Consider the following 14,650-nt stretch of genomic DNA (forward strand, 5'->3'; position numbering starts at 1 on the left):
AGCTGCTTACTAAGATAAGCAGCTCCTAGTGCTTGAACAAACGCTGCAGTGTTAGAGTGATAGCGTTACCGGAAACCTCCGGTAACGCTATCAAACACTGCGGCGGGGTACAATGTAATCATCAGACAGCTCGCAAAGCGGTCCAATGTATTCATGAGGGGGCGGTCCGAGGTGCTGCCTCTTCCCCGGACCGTCCTGCTCGCTCCATAGGCCGGCGGTGACTGCCGCGCTTCAAGTGTTCTCTTTATTTTTGAGCAGTTTCTAAGAGAGATATTCTCTCTTAACCAACAAAAATATGCACTATTCATCAACAACAATTTTCTCTGTTGTTCTCATGTACTCTACATATGCCAACAAACTATGTCCTGAAGGCACATGGATAATCACCATTTACACCAATCCCTGTCCCTCACTGTTTACCACATTGTAGGTCAATTAAACTATCAATATAGTTTAAGTTCCTCCGCAAATGCTGAGCTTTCTCCTGTGACGGTCTGCACAATGTACATACCACTAACTTAATGAAAAGGGCAAATATTGAAAACATATTTAACCCCTTATCACCGACACTAGTTTTCAGCTCAATGACCAGACTCGATTTTTCAAATCTGACATGTCTCACATAATTGGTTATAACTTCGGAACGCTTTAACATATCCGGGTGATTTTGAGAATGTTTTCTCGTGACACACTGTACTTCATGTTAGTTATAAAATTTAAGTGATACGTTTTGCGATTCGTTCTGAAAAAAAGTGAAAATTTGGCAAAAGTTTGTAAAAATTCTTCATTTTCCTAGTTTGAAATGTTCTGCTTTCCAGACAGGAAGTAAAACTACCCAAAAAGCTTGATAATTAACATTTACGGAATGTCTGCTTTATGTTGGGATGATATTTTATGCATCCTCTCATTTTTCTAGGATGTTATGAGGTGCAGAACTTTAGGTGCGATTTTTCTCATTTTCATGAAAATTGCCAAAACTCACATTTTGAGGGAAAACTCAGCTTCCAAGTGACTTTGTAAGGCCTAAATAATAGTAAAACCCCATAAATTACCCCACTATAGAAACTTCACCCCTCAATGTATGTAAAACAACTTCTATTAAGTCCATTAACCCTTTAAGTGTTTCACATGGGTTAAAACAATATGGACCTGCGATTTAGAAACTATGGAATTTTTTTGGAACATACATTCATTTAGGCCAAACTGACATTTTCAGAATAAATTAAATGATGAAACGCACTGCAACGCTTGATGCCCAATTCCTCCAGAGTGTACTGATACCCCATATGTGGTGGTAAACTGCTGTACGGGCGCACGGCCGAGTATAGAATGAATGGAGGCGCCATTCACAGCAGATTTGTATTGTCACATTGTACGACCTATACATTTTTATTTTTTTTTGGTAATGCAAACATATGAGGGCTTAATTTTTACGGAATGAGATACAATGTATAGATAATTCATTTAGGGGGTCTATAGCTTATTCATGAGATTTTATTAACTATTTCAAGGGGGACACAAACAAAATCATCAATTTTTATTTTGGATTTTTAGCATTTTTTTCCCCCCGTTCACCGTAATGTAAAAATAATATTTTATCTTTATTCTCTGGTTCACTACGATTGCGGTGATACCTCATTTATATAGTTTTTCTTATCTTTGCTCAATTTTCCTGAGCAAAACCAATATTGGAGAATATCGCATTGTTTTTACTATTGACAACTTTTTAGGGCCATAACTTCTGTATTTTTCTGTTGTCAGATCTGGTTGAGGGCTTATTTTTTGCGAAAAGAGTTGTTCTTTTCAGTCGTATCATATTAGGGAATGTAGCTTTTTTTGATCATTTTTTAGAACATTTTTTGTGATAGTGTTTGATGAAAAATTGTATATTACGGGAAGTTTTTCGTGGTTATTTTTTTCATCGTTCCCCGAGCGGGTTCAATATTGATTTAGATTTATTGTACAGATTAATACGGACGCGGTGATACCAAATATGTACATTTTTTGTGTGTTTTTGTGTTTTATATACTGTATTTGCATTATATGTGTAACTGGGGAGATTATGGGACTTTATTTTATTTATTTATTTAATTATTATTATAAAACAATTTAATCTTTTTTTTTTTTACTTTCACTTATTTTCAACCTTTTGGCTTGAATAAGCGATCATCCGATCGCTTATTCAAGCCTTTACACTGCAATACACTTGTATTGCAGTGTATAGTGTAAGTAACTGAGCATGCCGCGCATGCTCAGTTACTTACAGCCGGGTCCTGCCAGGAAGGCAGGACCCGGCGAGAAGAGGAGCCGACAGCCCCGGGTCACTCGTCGGGACCCGGGGCAGCGGCAGGAGGGATCGGATCCCCCGGTAAGCACACCGGGGGGGTCCGATCCACGGGGGACACACTTGCACGCCGCGGTCATGCTTGACCGCGGCGTGTAAGGGGTTAAACACCCGGGATCGGAGTTTTTCCGATCCCGGGTGTTAGTGCCGGGTCTGGGCTGTGATATCACAGCCCGACACCGGCACTATAATAACCCGATGTCCCGAAATCTTCTTCTGATGCGGCGCCGTAGAAAGGCGTCGCATCAGAAGAAGTACCCCTAATGACCGACGTAGATTCCCGATAGGGCGGTCATTAAGGGGTTAATAGTAAGTTTTCTTTTTATCTTATTCTGGACAACTTTTTTGCCTTTTAGTGTACCAGTTTACAAAGCTGAGCTGAGTGTGTCAAATGTAATGAACCTCATGAATATTTATGAACAACTATATATTTTATGTTAAGAGCCCTGTAATTGCTACAAGTGATTCTTTACATGACACAGCAGTTGGTAAATGTAAACATCCGTGTACTGCAGTGTTTAGTCTCTTATTCCACAACTTGGAAACGCTCGTAAAATACTGACGTCCTGAAGTACTCACTTTTATACACTGTTTAAATAGGAGCTAAGCTTAGCCTAGTGTGTTAAATAGACAGTAGATGGTGCCAGTTCAATACAATAAAAGAGAAACATGAACTTTCAGCATGTAACAAAATCTCCATGTGAATTGCACCATGTTTATTGCAAACCTTGCAATTGTAATTCCTGTAAGACTTTACAGGGGATTACACTTGTTACCCGATGCAATCACCAGGTATAAAAATATAAAATTCTTGTTATTATCCCAAATGACAAATATATACCGTAAATTAGATCAATATATATATATATATACATATATATATATATAAATTAGACTCACAAACCTGGACGCTAAAGCAGGCTGTAAACTCATACTTGTTTAATATATCTGGTCTTATGTGTTTGAGATTTGAGGTCTTGTCTGGCATAAAATTGCGCTTTAGCCTGCACTAAGAACTCCTTCGCCTGGCACAGCCCCATTCACACTCACATGGAGTTAGCATAAGGGGTAAATAGGTCTATTTCAAGGTTTGTATGTTAAAAAAACTGCATGTATGCAGTGGAGCTGTACCTTTAAATTGCATGAAGCCGGCACGTACATGAACCACAATGTATATAGGAATTTATCTGTGTATAGAATGAAAAATGACTCTTCTTTTCAGCTGCTCACATAGGCCTCTAATGTTCCAAGTCAGAATTTTAAAACCATGAGTCCCAGCTGAACCCCCGCATCCTCCCCCTCATCCACGTAATCTACCATACATGTAGATGTCTACCTCATCGACTTTGATGCTCTGTAATCCCCTCACTTCTCTCTCTCTCTCTGACAAAACTGGTACCCCAAGACAACCTCTTAAACAACCTAAACATAATGACCAGTCACATGCAGCCATCTAACAGAAAGTTTTTAAACATCTGCCCTGTATGTTCAGGCAGGCATACTGCAACTTATCCATATAGAGTGTCCTTTCATATCCAGCCATTTCCAGCCATTCTTTAGGTGACTCAAAAAGGAAAACCTGATCTTGGAACACCACTCTCAATTTGGCAAGAAAAATTAGAACATGAGATCAACCTGTTTTAGTATTTTCTTCACGTCAGCAAACGCTTTCCTTATTATTTGTCTTGCATGAGAGAAAACCAATAAATATCTGTGGCAATACTGTAGTTAAACACATAGCCATAAACTTATTGTTTGAAGTTCTCTTTCTACTGGTAATTACTTTTAGGCTTAAAATCAGCCATAAACCACATTTTCTATTACCATTCTAATTTGCAAATCCTAATTACACTTAAGGTCCCAGATGTGATCTGTCACAAAAGTACCATGGTTTCCCCTAAACCCAAAGGGGGCATGTAATTCAAAGGACTCTATGAAGAGTCTGTCTATGCAGAAAGTGTGTCCGTTCCCACTTTTCAAACTGACATGCCCTATGCATAGGATCGTAAGGGAGGTCTAAGTGGGAAAGCTTGGTTTAGCTTCATTCCTGCCAAAAGTGCAACAACAGACAAAGGAAAATCATATCTATTGAAAATAAATTGACAAATACCTTAATTAGGAGCGCCCACTACCAGGGTAGGGCCAAAGGGGCTAGCTTTATTATCCTTTGAGTACTCCAAAAATATCCCCTAGTAGCCACCACTCTTGGATGGTAACATGGGGGAAAGGTAACATGCAACCCAGTTAAATGGAGGCATTTGCACAATTATTCCATTCTCCTAACGAGAGTTATGGAGTTTAATAAATAAAACTTTTGCAAAAAAATAACTCACTGAATGGAGGGGAAGAAGGTGAACATTCTCCTCTCAGTGACATCACAGACAGGGGGTTGGAGCAAACACCTTTGGGTTTTAATTAGCAAGCCCAAGAAACCCCCTTTATCAGCTTTTGAACGCACCATTTTTCAACAGGACAGGCTGTACAAAAGTTATTCTGCAGAACCTCCTGACCAGATAAGTCTTCTTTTTCAGTCAGTAGGTCTACTCCTCTAATAACTTTTTATTTTACAACTGTTTATATCTGTATTGCGTGAATATTCTTTGTGATCCTTTTTCTGACAATTGGATTTTTTCATGTCTGCACTGCACATCCATGTATTAAATTTTAAAACTTAATACAGTATATACTCGAGTATAAGCCGACCCGAGTATAAGCCGAGACCCCTAATTTTACCACCAAAAACTGGGAAAACCTATTGACTCGAGTATAAGCCGAGGGTGGGAAATGCATTGGTCACAGACCCAGGCAAGTATATAGCCAGCCAGCCCCCTATAATATACAGCTTGCCCCCAGTAGTATACAGCCTGCCCCAAAAACACCTTGCACCACATTAATCTTACTTCTAGACACTTTTTTATAAATCTGCCCTATACTCCACTAGATTTATTACCCTGGATCAGTGCAAAGGCTGATAAAGGTAGTATACAGCCTGCCCCAGTAGTATACAGCCTGCCCCCAGTAGTATACAGCCTGCCCCCAGTAGTATACAGCCTGCCCCCAGTAGTATACAGCCACCCCAGCCTGCCCCCAGTAGTATACAGCCACCCCAGCCTTCCCCAGTAGTATACAGCCACCCCAGCCTGCCCCCAGTAGTATACAGCCACCCCAGCCTGCCCCCAGTAGTATACAGCCACCCCAGCCTGCCCCCCAGTAGTATACAGCATGCCCCCAGTAGTATACAGCATGCCCCCAGCAGTATACAGTCAGCCCAGAATTAAAAAAAAAAAACGTATTTACTCACCCTCCGGTGGCCCCGATGCGCAGCGCTGCTCCCCCGATGTCATCGTGGCTCCTCTTCTGGCTTCCCGGCTCCTCTTCTTGCTTCCGCGCCGTCTTCTGTCTTCTTTAACATCATGTTGGGCGCCGCCACTGTTCTCTCCCGTGTGGCGCCTAGTATGACGCGCCGCTGCTGACGTCATACTAGGCACCGCACGGGAGAAGAACAATGGCGGCGCCCAACACGATGTTAAAGAAGACGGCACGGAAGCAAGAAGAGGAGCCGGGAAGCCAGAAGAGGAGCCGCAATGACATCGGGGGAGCAGCGCTGCGCATCGGGGCCACTGGAGGGTGAGTAAATAAGTTTATTTTTTTTTTGGCCATTTTTAATAATTTTTTACAAGTATTGACTTGTGTATAAGCTAAGGGGACGTATTTCAGCACATTTTTTGTGCTGAAAAACTCGGCTTATACACGAGTATATACGGTAAGTCTCTTTTGAGTAAGGCCCCATCTTGCATAGGGTGGCAGGGCTTTATGTACTAAATTGTGAGGCTCTCTAGCATAAGTCCACCCCGTGATTAAGTTTCGCTGGTTTAGCATTCAGGATTTTGTTGGCAGATTTCCTTTAAGACTGCTTTTGATTCTTGTGTAAGAGATTCAATGCCAAGACCCTTCTTTTAGTTTCTATAAATGACACAGCAAACATTTTAAAAGAGGCCTTTAAGCTGAATAGAGTCACCAACTCAATGGCAGAGGTGGGCATTACAGTGATCTTCAAAAAGGATAAAGATCCTTTAGATCTTTTAGATGTAGGAGCTTATCTCATTATTGAATATGGAACTTATTTTGTTATTGAATAAGGATGTCAAGTTATTGGCAAAACTTTTGGCATTGAGATTGCAATTTAAAGACTATTCACAGGTACCAAAATGGTTTTGTCCCAAGGAGGAACACAGGGGACTGTATTGAGAGGTTTTATTTTGCAATTCAGGTGGGAGAATGGGACCTCCGCTTCATCCCATCTCCAGAGTTTCCTCTGGAGGGTTATGGCCAATTTTGTGTTATGACCTAATTTTACCAGGTATGTTAAATGTATATGTAATGCACCCTCGGTCAGGATAACAGTTGGTGACCAGAATTTAGACTTGTTTATATTAACCAGAGGAACCCATCAGGGTTGCACTCTATCACCACTCTTGTTTGCCCTCTATATAGGGTCATCAGAGATGCTGTAGGCATAATAGGAGGGCCTCGAAATTAACTCAATTTTAATGCTGGTGGATTTAGTGGTCAGAGAATTCTTTAATGGTTATAATGGTTGCATTTAATAAAATATGGGATTATCATAATTGAGCCTTTAGCTGCGAACTGATCTGCTTAAGAAAAAGGTGACATTTTGGAGTAGATTATGTTGAAGAAGATTACGACTTTACCATGGCAGACAAAATTGGTCTGGTAAAAATGACCCTTATTCCCCAAATCTTGTTAGTTTTTTTTCTCTTGCCCAATATGTCTAAATGGAAGGCAATTGAAAATGGTTGAAGCAATTTTTAACAAGCATATTTGGGGTAGGAAGAGGGTGAAAATGAAGATACACAAGGCTACATTCACACGATGTGTGGCTGCCCTACCCTAGCACGGCTGGCAAACGGCTGGCGCCATATATACGTCCCCCATAAGGTATTGAGAATATAGCTTTAATAAATATCGATCAATTCGGGATTAGGGTTCCTTTTTTGGGTTACTATTTAATGACCCAGATATGTAGGTTGGTGAGATGGTGTGATAATATGGTTATGGTAAAATAAGTTCAATTAACTAAGGGCAGAACAAACTTCGTATTCAAATTAATGGAAGGTTCATTTCTATATATTTTCATAAGCATGGATAATATTTAGGTGAATATTTTAGATGCAAGGGTTTGTTGTAGGAAATCCCATTGTGGTTTAACCAATATATCTGTGATGTTATGATTATCCCAGATAGTGGGTACTGGAGGAAGTTAGGGAATAGATATATATCAAGTGGTAGAAAATGAACAAGTTACGTTATCTCTTTTGAAACTTAGATTTAGCATTTACACACCCTAAAGATGAACAAACACTCAATTAAATTTAAAAAGGAGACACATGACAGTGTGGTAATAATACATTATATAGGTAATCTTAAGAAAATTATTAGTAAAATATATTGGCACTTAGTAAATGTACAGTCAGAAAATGAAACACAAATGAAGCACAATTCTAAGGAAATGGGAACAAGATGTAGGAACACTGAATAGTGCTAAATGAAAAACAATACACAAAAACACAAAAATGGTTCTTTAAATTTGAATCATTGAATAATTTTAATTTGGTACACAAGCTATACGATACTCCAGTAGATGTAAATAAGACGGGAAAAGCAGTAAGTGTGAACATCCAGTGCCAGATTATCCGCATACACTATGTCAACCATCGATCATTTCCAATTTTTGGAATGATGTTTTTGTGTATATTGCAACCGTTTTAGGTATAACCTTTGCTTCTGCAATACATGTAGCTTCCTTGGGTGCCTTAGATGATGATGAGCTATATAAGCTCTTCATAAACATTATGAATATATAATTTGTATGCATTTCCCAAAAATGGGCTCTAAAGATCCACCCACTAAAAAAAATATGTTAGTATGACCTTTAAGTGCAAAGTAAACTGTACATCTGGTTTTGGAAAAATGGACAAGAGAGGAAGTGGAGAAAATGTGGGCATTTTGATATTAGACAAATTATTTTTGCCTCCCCCTTTTTTTCTCACTCTGCTGGGAGAGATAAGAAGGGGGATGGGTTTAGGGGTTGATAAAAATGTATATTAGTGTACAGTATAAGTACATTTGTAAAATCTTGAAGTCATATTTTGATTTTTATTGTATATTTGATGTGAATAAAGTGCCTTTATAAAAATAAACATGTATCTCTACAATGAGCACATTATTCCTGCTAAGAAACAGTTAGTGTTGAAAATGCCAGAAAATGTGTAAGCAGAATTTACAGCACCAAATTGTACTTATGGAATTATTAGGTTTCAAATGAAATGAAGTACTGCAGAGGACTACAGATGCTGCAAGGTCTTAAATTTTGGACATAACATTGGATTTGTGGCTTGGACTTTTGAATTCGGCTAAACACTGACAAAATGTTATTTGTTTTTTCCAACATAAATGTCATGCCAATTATTGCCCACCTCCTGTAAAATGCATAATTTATATTACATCTGAATTTGTATTACATGCTGTGTAATACAAAAAAATTCAGGATATATAAAATGTCTGTATACATATGCAAGGTATTCTCAATATGCATAATATATATATACAAGTTCGGGCCATGTAAAGGGTAATGTAATATATAACACTGTGGGGCTCATTTACTAAGGGTCCGCGGGGCGCATTTTTGTCAGGTTTCCTGGCAATTTCCGTATTGCGCTGTATTTAACAGGAGATTTTGGCACATCGGCGCCGGCTTACACGCAACACATGCCGTCGGACAACCCGACAGATTCTGACTACGCACGGGATTTAACATTTAGAATTGTGTCGCAAGACATGCGCTTACAAGCAACGGGAGGAAGAAGGTGAACTCCGGTGGACCTCAGTGGGGAAGCGGCAGATGCAGGAACTCAGGCGCACAAGCTACGTGAATCGCGCCGGACTTTATCTTCGTTGGACCGTCCGAATTGGGGATCGCGACAGGACCAGGTAAGTAAATTTGCCCCATTGTGTGTATGCTTGCTAAAGGAATCTGCACCATTGCGTTTACAATCACCAAACTTTACACAGCCGCTGCCTCTGATTCAGGGAATGTTAGACTAGGTTTTATATCAAAATTTTAACCCTGCGCTTTCCAAAAAAGCTCTGAGCTATGATTGGTTGCTATAAGCTATGAGTATAAGGCCCCTTCCACACTAGCGAGTGTGATGCGATGAACTCGCATCACACTCGCAACGCAAGCTGCCGGGAACGCACGGCCCGAACGCTGCACACCGGGAGTGAACTGACATGCTGAGTTCACTCCCGCGGTGCAGCGTTCGGGCCGTGCGTTCCCGGCAGCTTGCGTTGCGAGTGTGATGCGAGTTCATCGCATCACACTCGCTAGTGTGGAAGGGGCCTAAGACAGCTTATGCAATATGTGAGGCAATATGGAGAGAGACAGAGGGAAAGAGACAGAAATAGAGACAGACAGAGATAGACAGAGAGGGGGAGATTTATCATTAGTTATATGTAGCTTCTTGGCATATAATTGTCACAAATTTATGCGCAAACATCGTTTTTGCGGGTTTTAGCCGCAAAAGTCACGCAATGGCAGAAAAAATACACCACATTTATCAACTGAGAATTTTCAAAAGAATACAAATTTAATCACAAAACTACACCACATAGGAAGTGGTGTATGTGGGTCCATTGCTACTACAGGGGGAAATTTTTGCTCAATTTTATGTTTGATATATCTGAGAATTTCCTGTGCAAAAAGGCAGAAATTAAGCAGATGTAACACTTACGTGTGACTGGTGCACACACATAGGGGCATATACCGGACTATAAATCTGACTGTTGGAAACCTGCCAGTCTACCACATAGACAACTGCTCAAAATCCTGCCTAATGATAAATCTCCCCCCATAGAAAGAGAGACAAAATGACATAGATAGAGAAACAGAGAGAGAGGCATAGATAGAGAGACAGGGAGATACATAGAAAGAGAGAGAGATAGAGATAGATATAGATTTTATAATATTTAGAATATACAAGATATAATATTGTTTGTTATCCCATTCTATTTTGTAATAGCTAACAGCAGTTATTTACTATCCCGGGCAACACTGGGTGCTGCGGCTAGTATCATTATATGACTGATAAGATGCTAGCAAACCCAACCTGGTTGCTGCAGCTTCCGATTTAGCTCTGTAGTAAGGTTACAAGTGTCAACCTCTTTGATGTTTAAAATACATTGTAAGGCATCATCTCACAGGTAACTTTCATGGGATTTTATGTTCATGTCAATGTATATTGCATTCGTACAGTATTTAGGTAATGTCCATTCTTGGCACTGGGAGAGGCTATACTAAAGGGTTATTCAATATGATTGCGCCAGTGACAACATATGGTTTTATACAGGCACATGATAGCATATGGGCATGCCATTATGCCAAAGTAATGTGATACCAGTGATGAGGCATGTATAACAGCACTATATGGCAGCCTTGACACTGTATGGATCCTATATAACCAGTTTTATTAAGCAGTTCAGAGATGGGAATGTTTCCTCACTTCTCCGGTAAAAAATGTCTGTATGTGATTCTTACCCATTGCAGGTGTTGCCAATGTCTGTCGACCAACTAGTTGAGCAGGTCCAAGTCCATCTAAGAAGTCACTAAACTGGCTGTCGACCCCCAATCTTACGCCTGGGAATATTAAACTGGAAAAAAAAATGTAGATCATAATAAAAAGATTTTATACCTTTATTTTGTTTTGTCAATATTATTAGCTTTTTATCAGATTATTGGTATATTGTATGACAAACTAATGACTAGATAAAATTAAGTTTTTACTTTGCCTGTTACATTTGCTTGACCCCTGTCCACCTGATGGTCAGGAAGGCAACAAATTGAGAAATGGCAATGGCTGAGCCAAGTAGTAACAAAATAGATTGAGGCCAATGGGCGTACCACACGTCAGAAAATTCAGAATATGTACACCAAGAAAAGGGACGTGTTATAGGTACTGATACTATACACGATGGAAGTAGAGAAATAGAAAATCTTTATTTAAATTCACACAAATATTAACCAAGCGTGTATGCCACAAACAATTAAAAACACTTAAAAAGCACCATCTGGTGCTGAGTCTCTACTATAGCATCAAGAAAATGTGCAAAAAATGGATGCTTGTTGCTATAAGCAACCCTAAAATCTGATACAAGCCAAAGGGTTAGGCTATAGGGTGGCTATTCCATCTACCCTATCAAGTCAATATAACCGGTATGATACAGTGTGGTATAGACAAATGAATGATATGATAGTGCAAAATGCAACGCTCTGTACATGAACCAAACACTTGAAAAACAAATGAAAAAATATCACCGGATAAGGGGTAGATGGGGCTGGCTCCCCACGCGTTCCGCCACCGAGCCTGGTGGCTTCCTCAGGGGTATGAGGCTCTTAACTAAATGTGGTCCTTATATATGAAAAAATAGCTGCAGGCTCACCTGTGTAGAGCTGATAGCTAAATGGCATTGGCGTGCAAGCATGCGGAGTGCGCCGCGAGGTCACATGACCGGCCCAATCCTCCACCTCCAATTTGGGCGGGCCATGTGACGTCACGGCCGAGCGCACGCCCAACCACCGCGCTCGCTATTGGCTGGGGGAAACAGGGACAGAGACATGAGGTAACATTAAGAAGTACATGAACAATGAGTGACAAATTGCCCCCGATCACCACACTCGCTATTGGCAGGGGGAATGGGGACAGGAACATAGGTAACATTTGGAAGAACCTAAGCAGTAAGTGACACATCCAAACAAAATAGATGACGGGCATAATTGGTAGACTGGTGATAGCTACCATAATAGTAAGTACTGAAAAATGGGGAAAGGTAGGTTGCAGGTAAAAATAGAGAAGTAGAAAAAATGATTTCAAATCAACTGCGTCCCAAAAGGGCATAGAAAATGGCTGAGCCAAGCATGCCTTTAAAGTGAATTGGAAGAAACATGGATATTCCCAGATACTTCTACTTTTGTTGCTTGCATCAATGTAGTTGTCACCAATACAATCGGGAGTTACTTTAAGTACGAGTCCCGGAATTAGGACTTGATTCTATGATGGGATTACCCCTTAAAATAAATCAACTTAAACCAATAGTTTAGTGTGGTTGTCAAAACAGAAAATGTAAAAGGGGTATTTTCATAGGGGCATTCATATTTTATTAAATTAATCTGCCATATATATACATTTCTTCAATTGGATGTTTGTCCCTTACGAACGAATTAGCTGTCCTTGGATACGACAATCTACAGACACTCTGGCGGAAGGCCAGGCATGCACTGTTGAGGCGCCAAACCTGGATCCCACCGGGATTCAGTCATCATCACCACAGGATGGCTGTTGGACATGCAATAAATAATTCCTGGCAATTTCATTTGCAAAACCTGTTTTTTTGTGCAGTCCCTCCAGCAGCAGTGATTGTATTCAAGGACAAAAATCTCGTTCCTTAGGAACAATGTTCCTAAATTTAAAGGAAATTGTCGTCACACAGGTACATTTTGTTGATAGCATTCAATTGAAGAAATTTATCTACATGGCAGGTGAAGAGAATACCCCTTAAAATTCTTTATGCACAGCACTGTATGATATAATTAGGGATATAAATGAAGGGGGTGTAGAGATTGAAGTCACACCATGGACCTGAAAGCTTTGCCTCACCTACAGGGACCGGTAAAATTATACATTTGATACAGTTAAATCATGTGGCATCAGCACTACAGGATTATTTTACACTATACAGAAATAAGTTATTGTCATAGATATATTAAACATAAGTGTGTAGAATTGTTGTACTGAAGAGCAATAAACATTGTTTGAAGTGTCCAGGCAGCTTTTATGACATCCTAGAGTTCTTTACAGTTTGCTAAACTCTGACCACCAATGGGTAGTTCTGAAACATGAACCATATAGAGAACATATGAAACAATATGATATAGTAGAATACGGGGCTCACTTGATGGAGGTTGCCTTAACAAGCTGAGGTTTCTCATATTTCTCCCACCTCAAGGGGATAAGGATTTACTGCAATTTGGAAGTTTCCATTATTTTTCTCCCTTTTTATTTTATAACTGTTTGCTTTATGAAAGCACTGAACTTTTTTATATTAAAGCTTTTCACTTTAATTTTGGTCCCTGTATGCTCTGCGAATTCATAGCCTTGTAAAGTGTGATTAGCTGTGGGATTGCTAGAGTGCTAGGCATGCATGTCTACTGTGGTGACAAGGTGTTGAGAGGCAAAACCGGATGTAGAATGGAACACAATGTAAGAAATGGAGTGTGTAAACTGTATCAGTGTAATTTATGCTCAATTTGTGTCCTGAGTGAAAGGTGAGCGCAAGATTGAGTAAGCTAAATAAATTAACTTTATGCAGTGCACCCTAAGTCACGTGACAAGGAGGTGCATCATCCATGACAGTTATCATCCTCCAAAAGTCCAAAAGCAACCTGATACTTAAGAATAGCACAACAAATCAAAGCCATCCATGTTGCTGTATCCAAGAAATGTACAAGGCTATCGAAAATTATACTCTGCCTCCATTAGAAAGTATCACAGGGAACTGATTCCTATATTAGCTTTGCTCCACCAATTCAGTGGGAGCTAATACGGACCTCTTTGATATATGGAGGGTATGGAAAGTATTCAGACCCATTTAAATTTTTCACTCCTCGTTCATTGCAGCCAATTGGTAAGATAAAAAAATTATTTTTTTTTGCTCATTAATGTACACTCTGCACCCATCTTGACATAAAAAAAGCTGAAATGTAGATAATTCTGCTAATTTATTAAACAACAAAAACTGAAATACCACATGGTCATAAGTATTCAGGCCCTTGCAGTGCCACTCATATTTAACTCACATACTGTCCATTACCATCTGATGCTCTTTGAGATTGTTCTACTCCTTCATTGTGTCCAGCTGTATTTAATTAACTGACTGGGCTTGATTAGGAAGGCACACACCTGTCAATAAAAGGCCTCGCAGCCCATAGTGCATGTCAGAGCACATGAGAATCATGAGGTTTAAGGAACTGCTGAAGGAGCTCAGGGACCTAACTGTGGCAAGGCACAGGTCTGTCCAGAGTTACAAAAGAATGTATGCAGTAACGGAATGTTCCTAAGAGCACAGTGGTCTCCATAATGCTTACATGGAAGCAGTTTGGGACAACCACAACTCTTCCTCAACCTGGCTTTCCAGCCAAACTAAGCTATCTTGGGAGAAGAGCCTTGGTGAGAG

The 14,650-nt window shown here is 39.9% G+C and overlaps 1 protein-coding gene across 29 annotated transcripts in view; it reads right to left on the minus strand.

The window, feature by feature from the left end:
* RIMS1 (regulating synaptic membrane exocytosis 1) overlaps positions 1–14,650 on the minus strand; it is a 258,952-nt gene that overhangs the window by 7,595 nt on the left and 236,707 nt on the right. For all 29 annotated transcript variants that reach the window (XM_072142150.1, XM_072142154.1, XM_072142153.1 and 26 more), the window contains one exon: positions 10,959–11,071. In XM_072142150.1, coding sequence (XP_071998251.1) covers positions 10,959–11,071 — 113 coding nt within the window. The remainder of the gene's footprint in view (positions 1–10,958; positions 11,072–14,650) is intronic.

The sequence above is a fragment of the Engystomops pustulosus genome, chromosome 3, assembly GCF_040894005.1.
Source record: "Engystomops pustulosus chromosome 3, aEngPut4.maternal, whole genome shotgun sequence".
Classification (NCBI taxonomy): domain Eukaryota; kingdom Metazoa; phylum Chordata; class Amphibia; order Anura; family Leptodactylidae; genus Engystomops; species Engystomops pustulosus.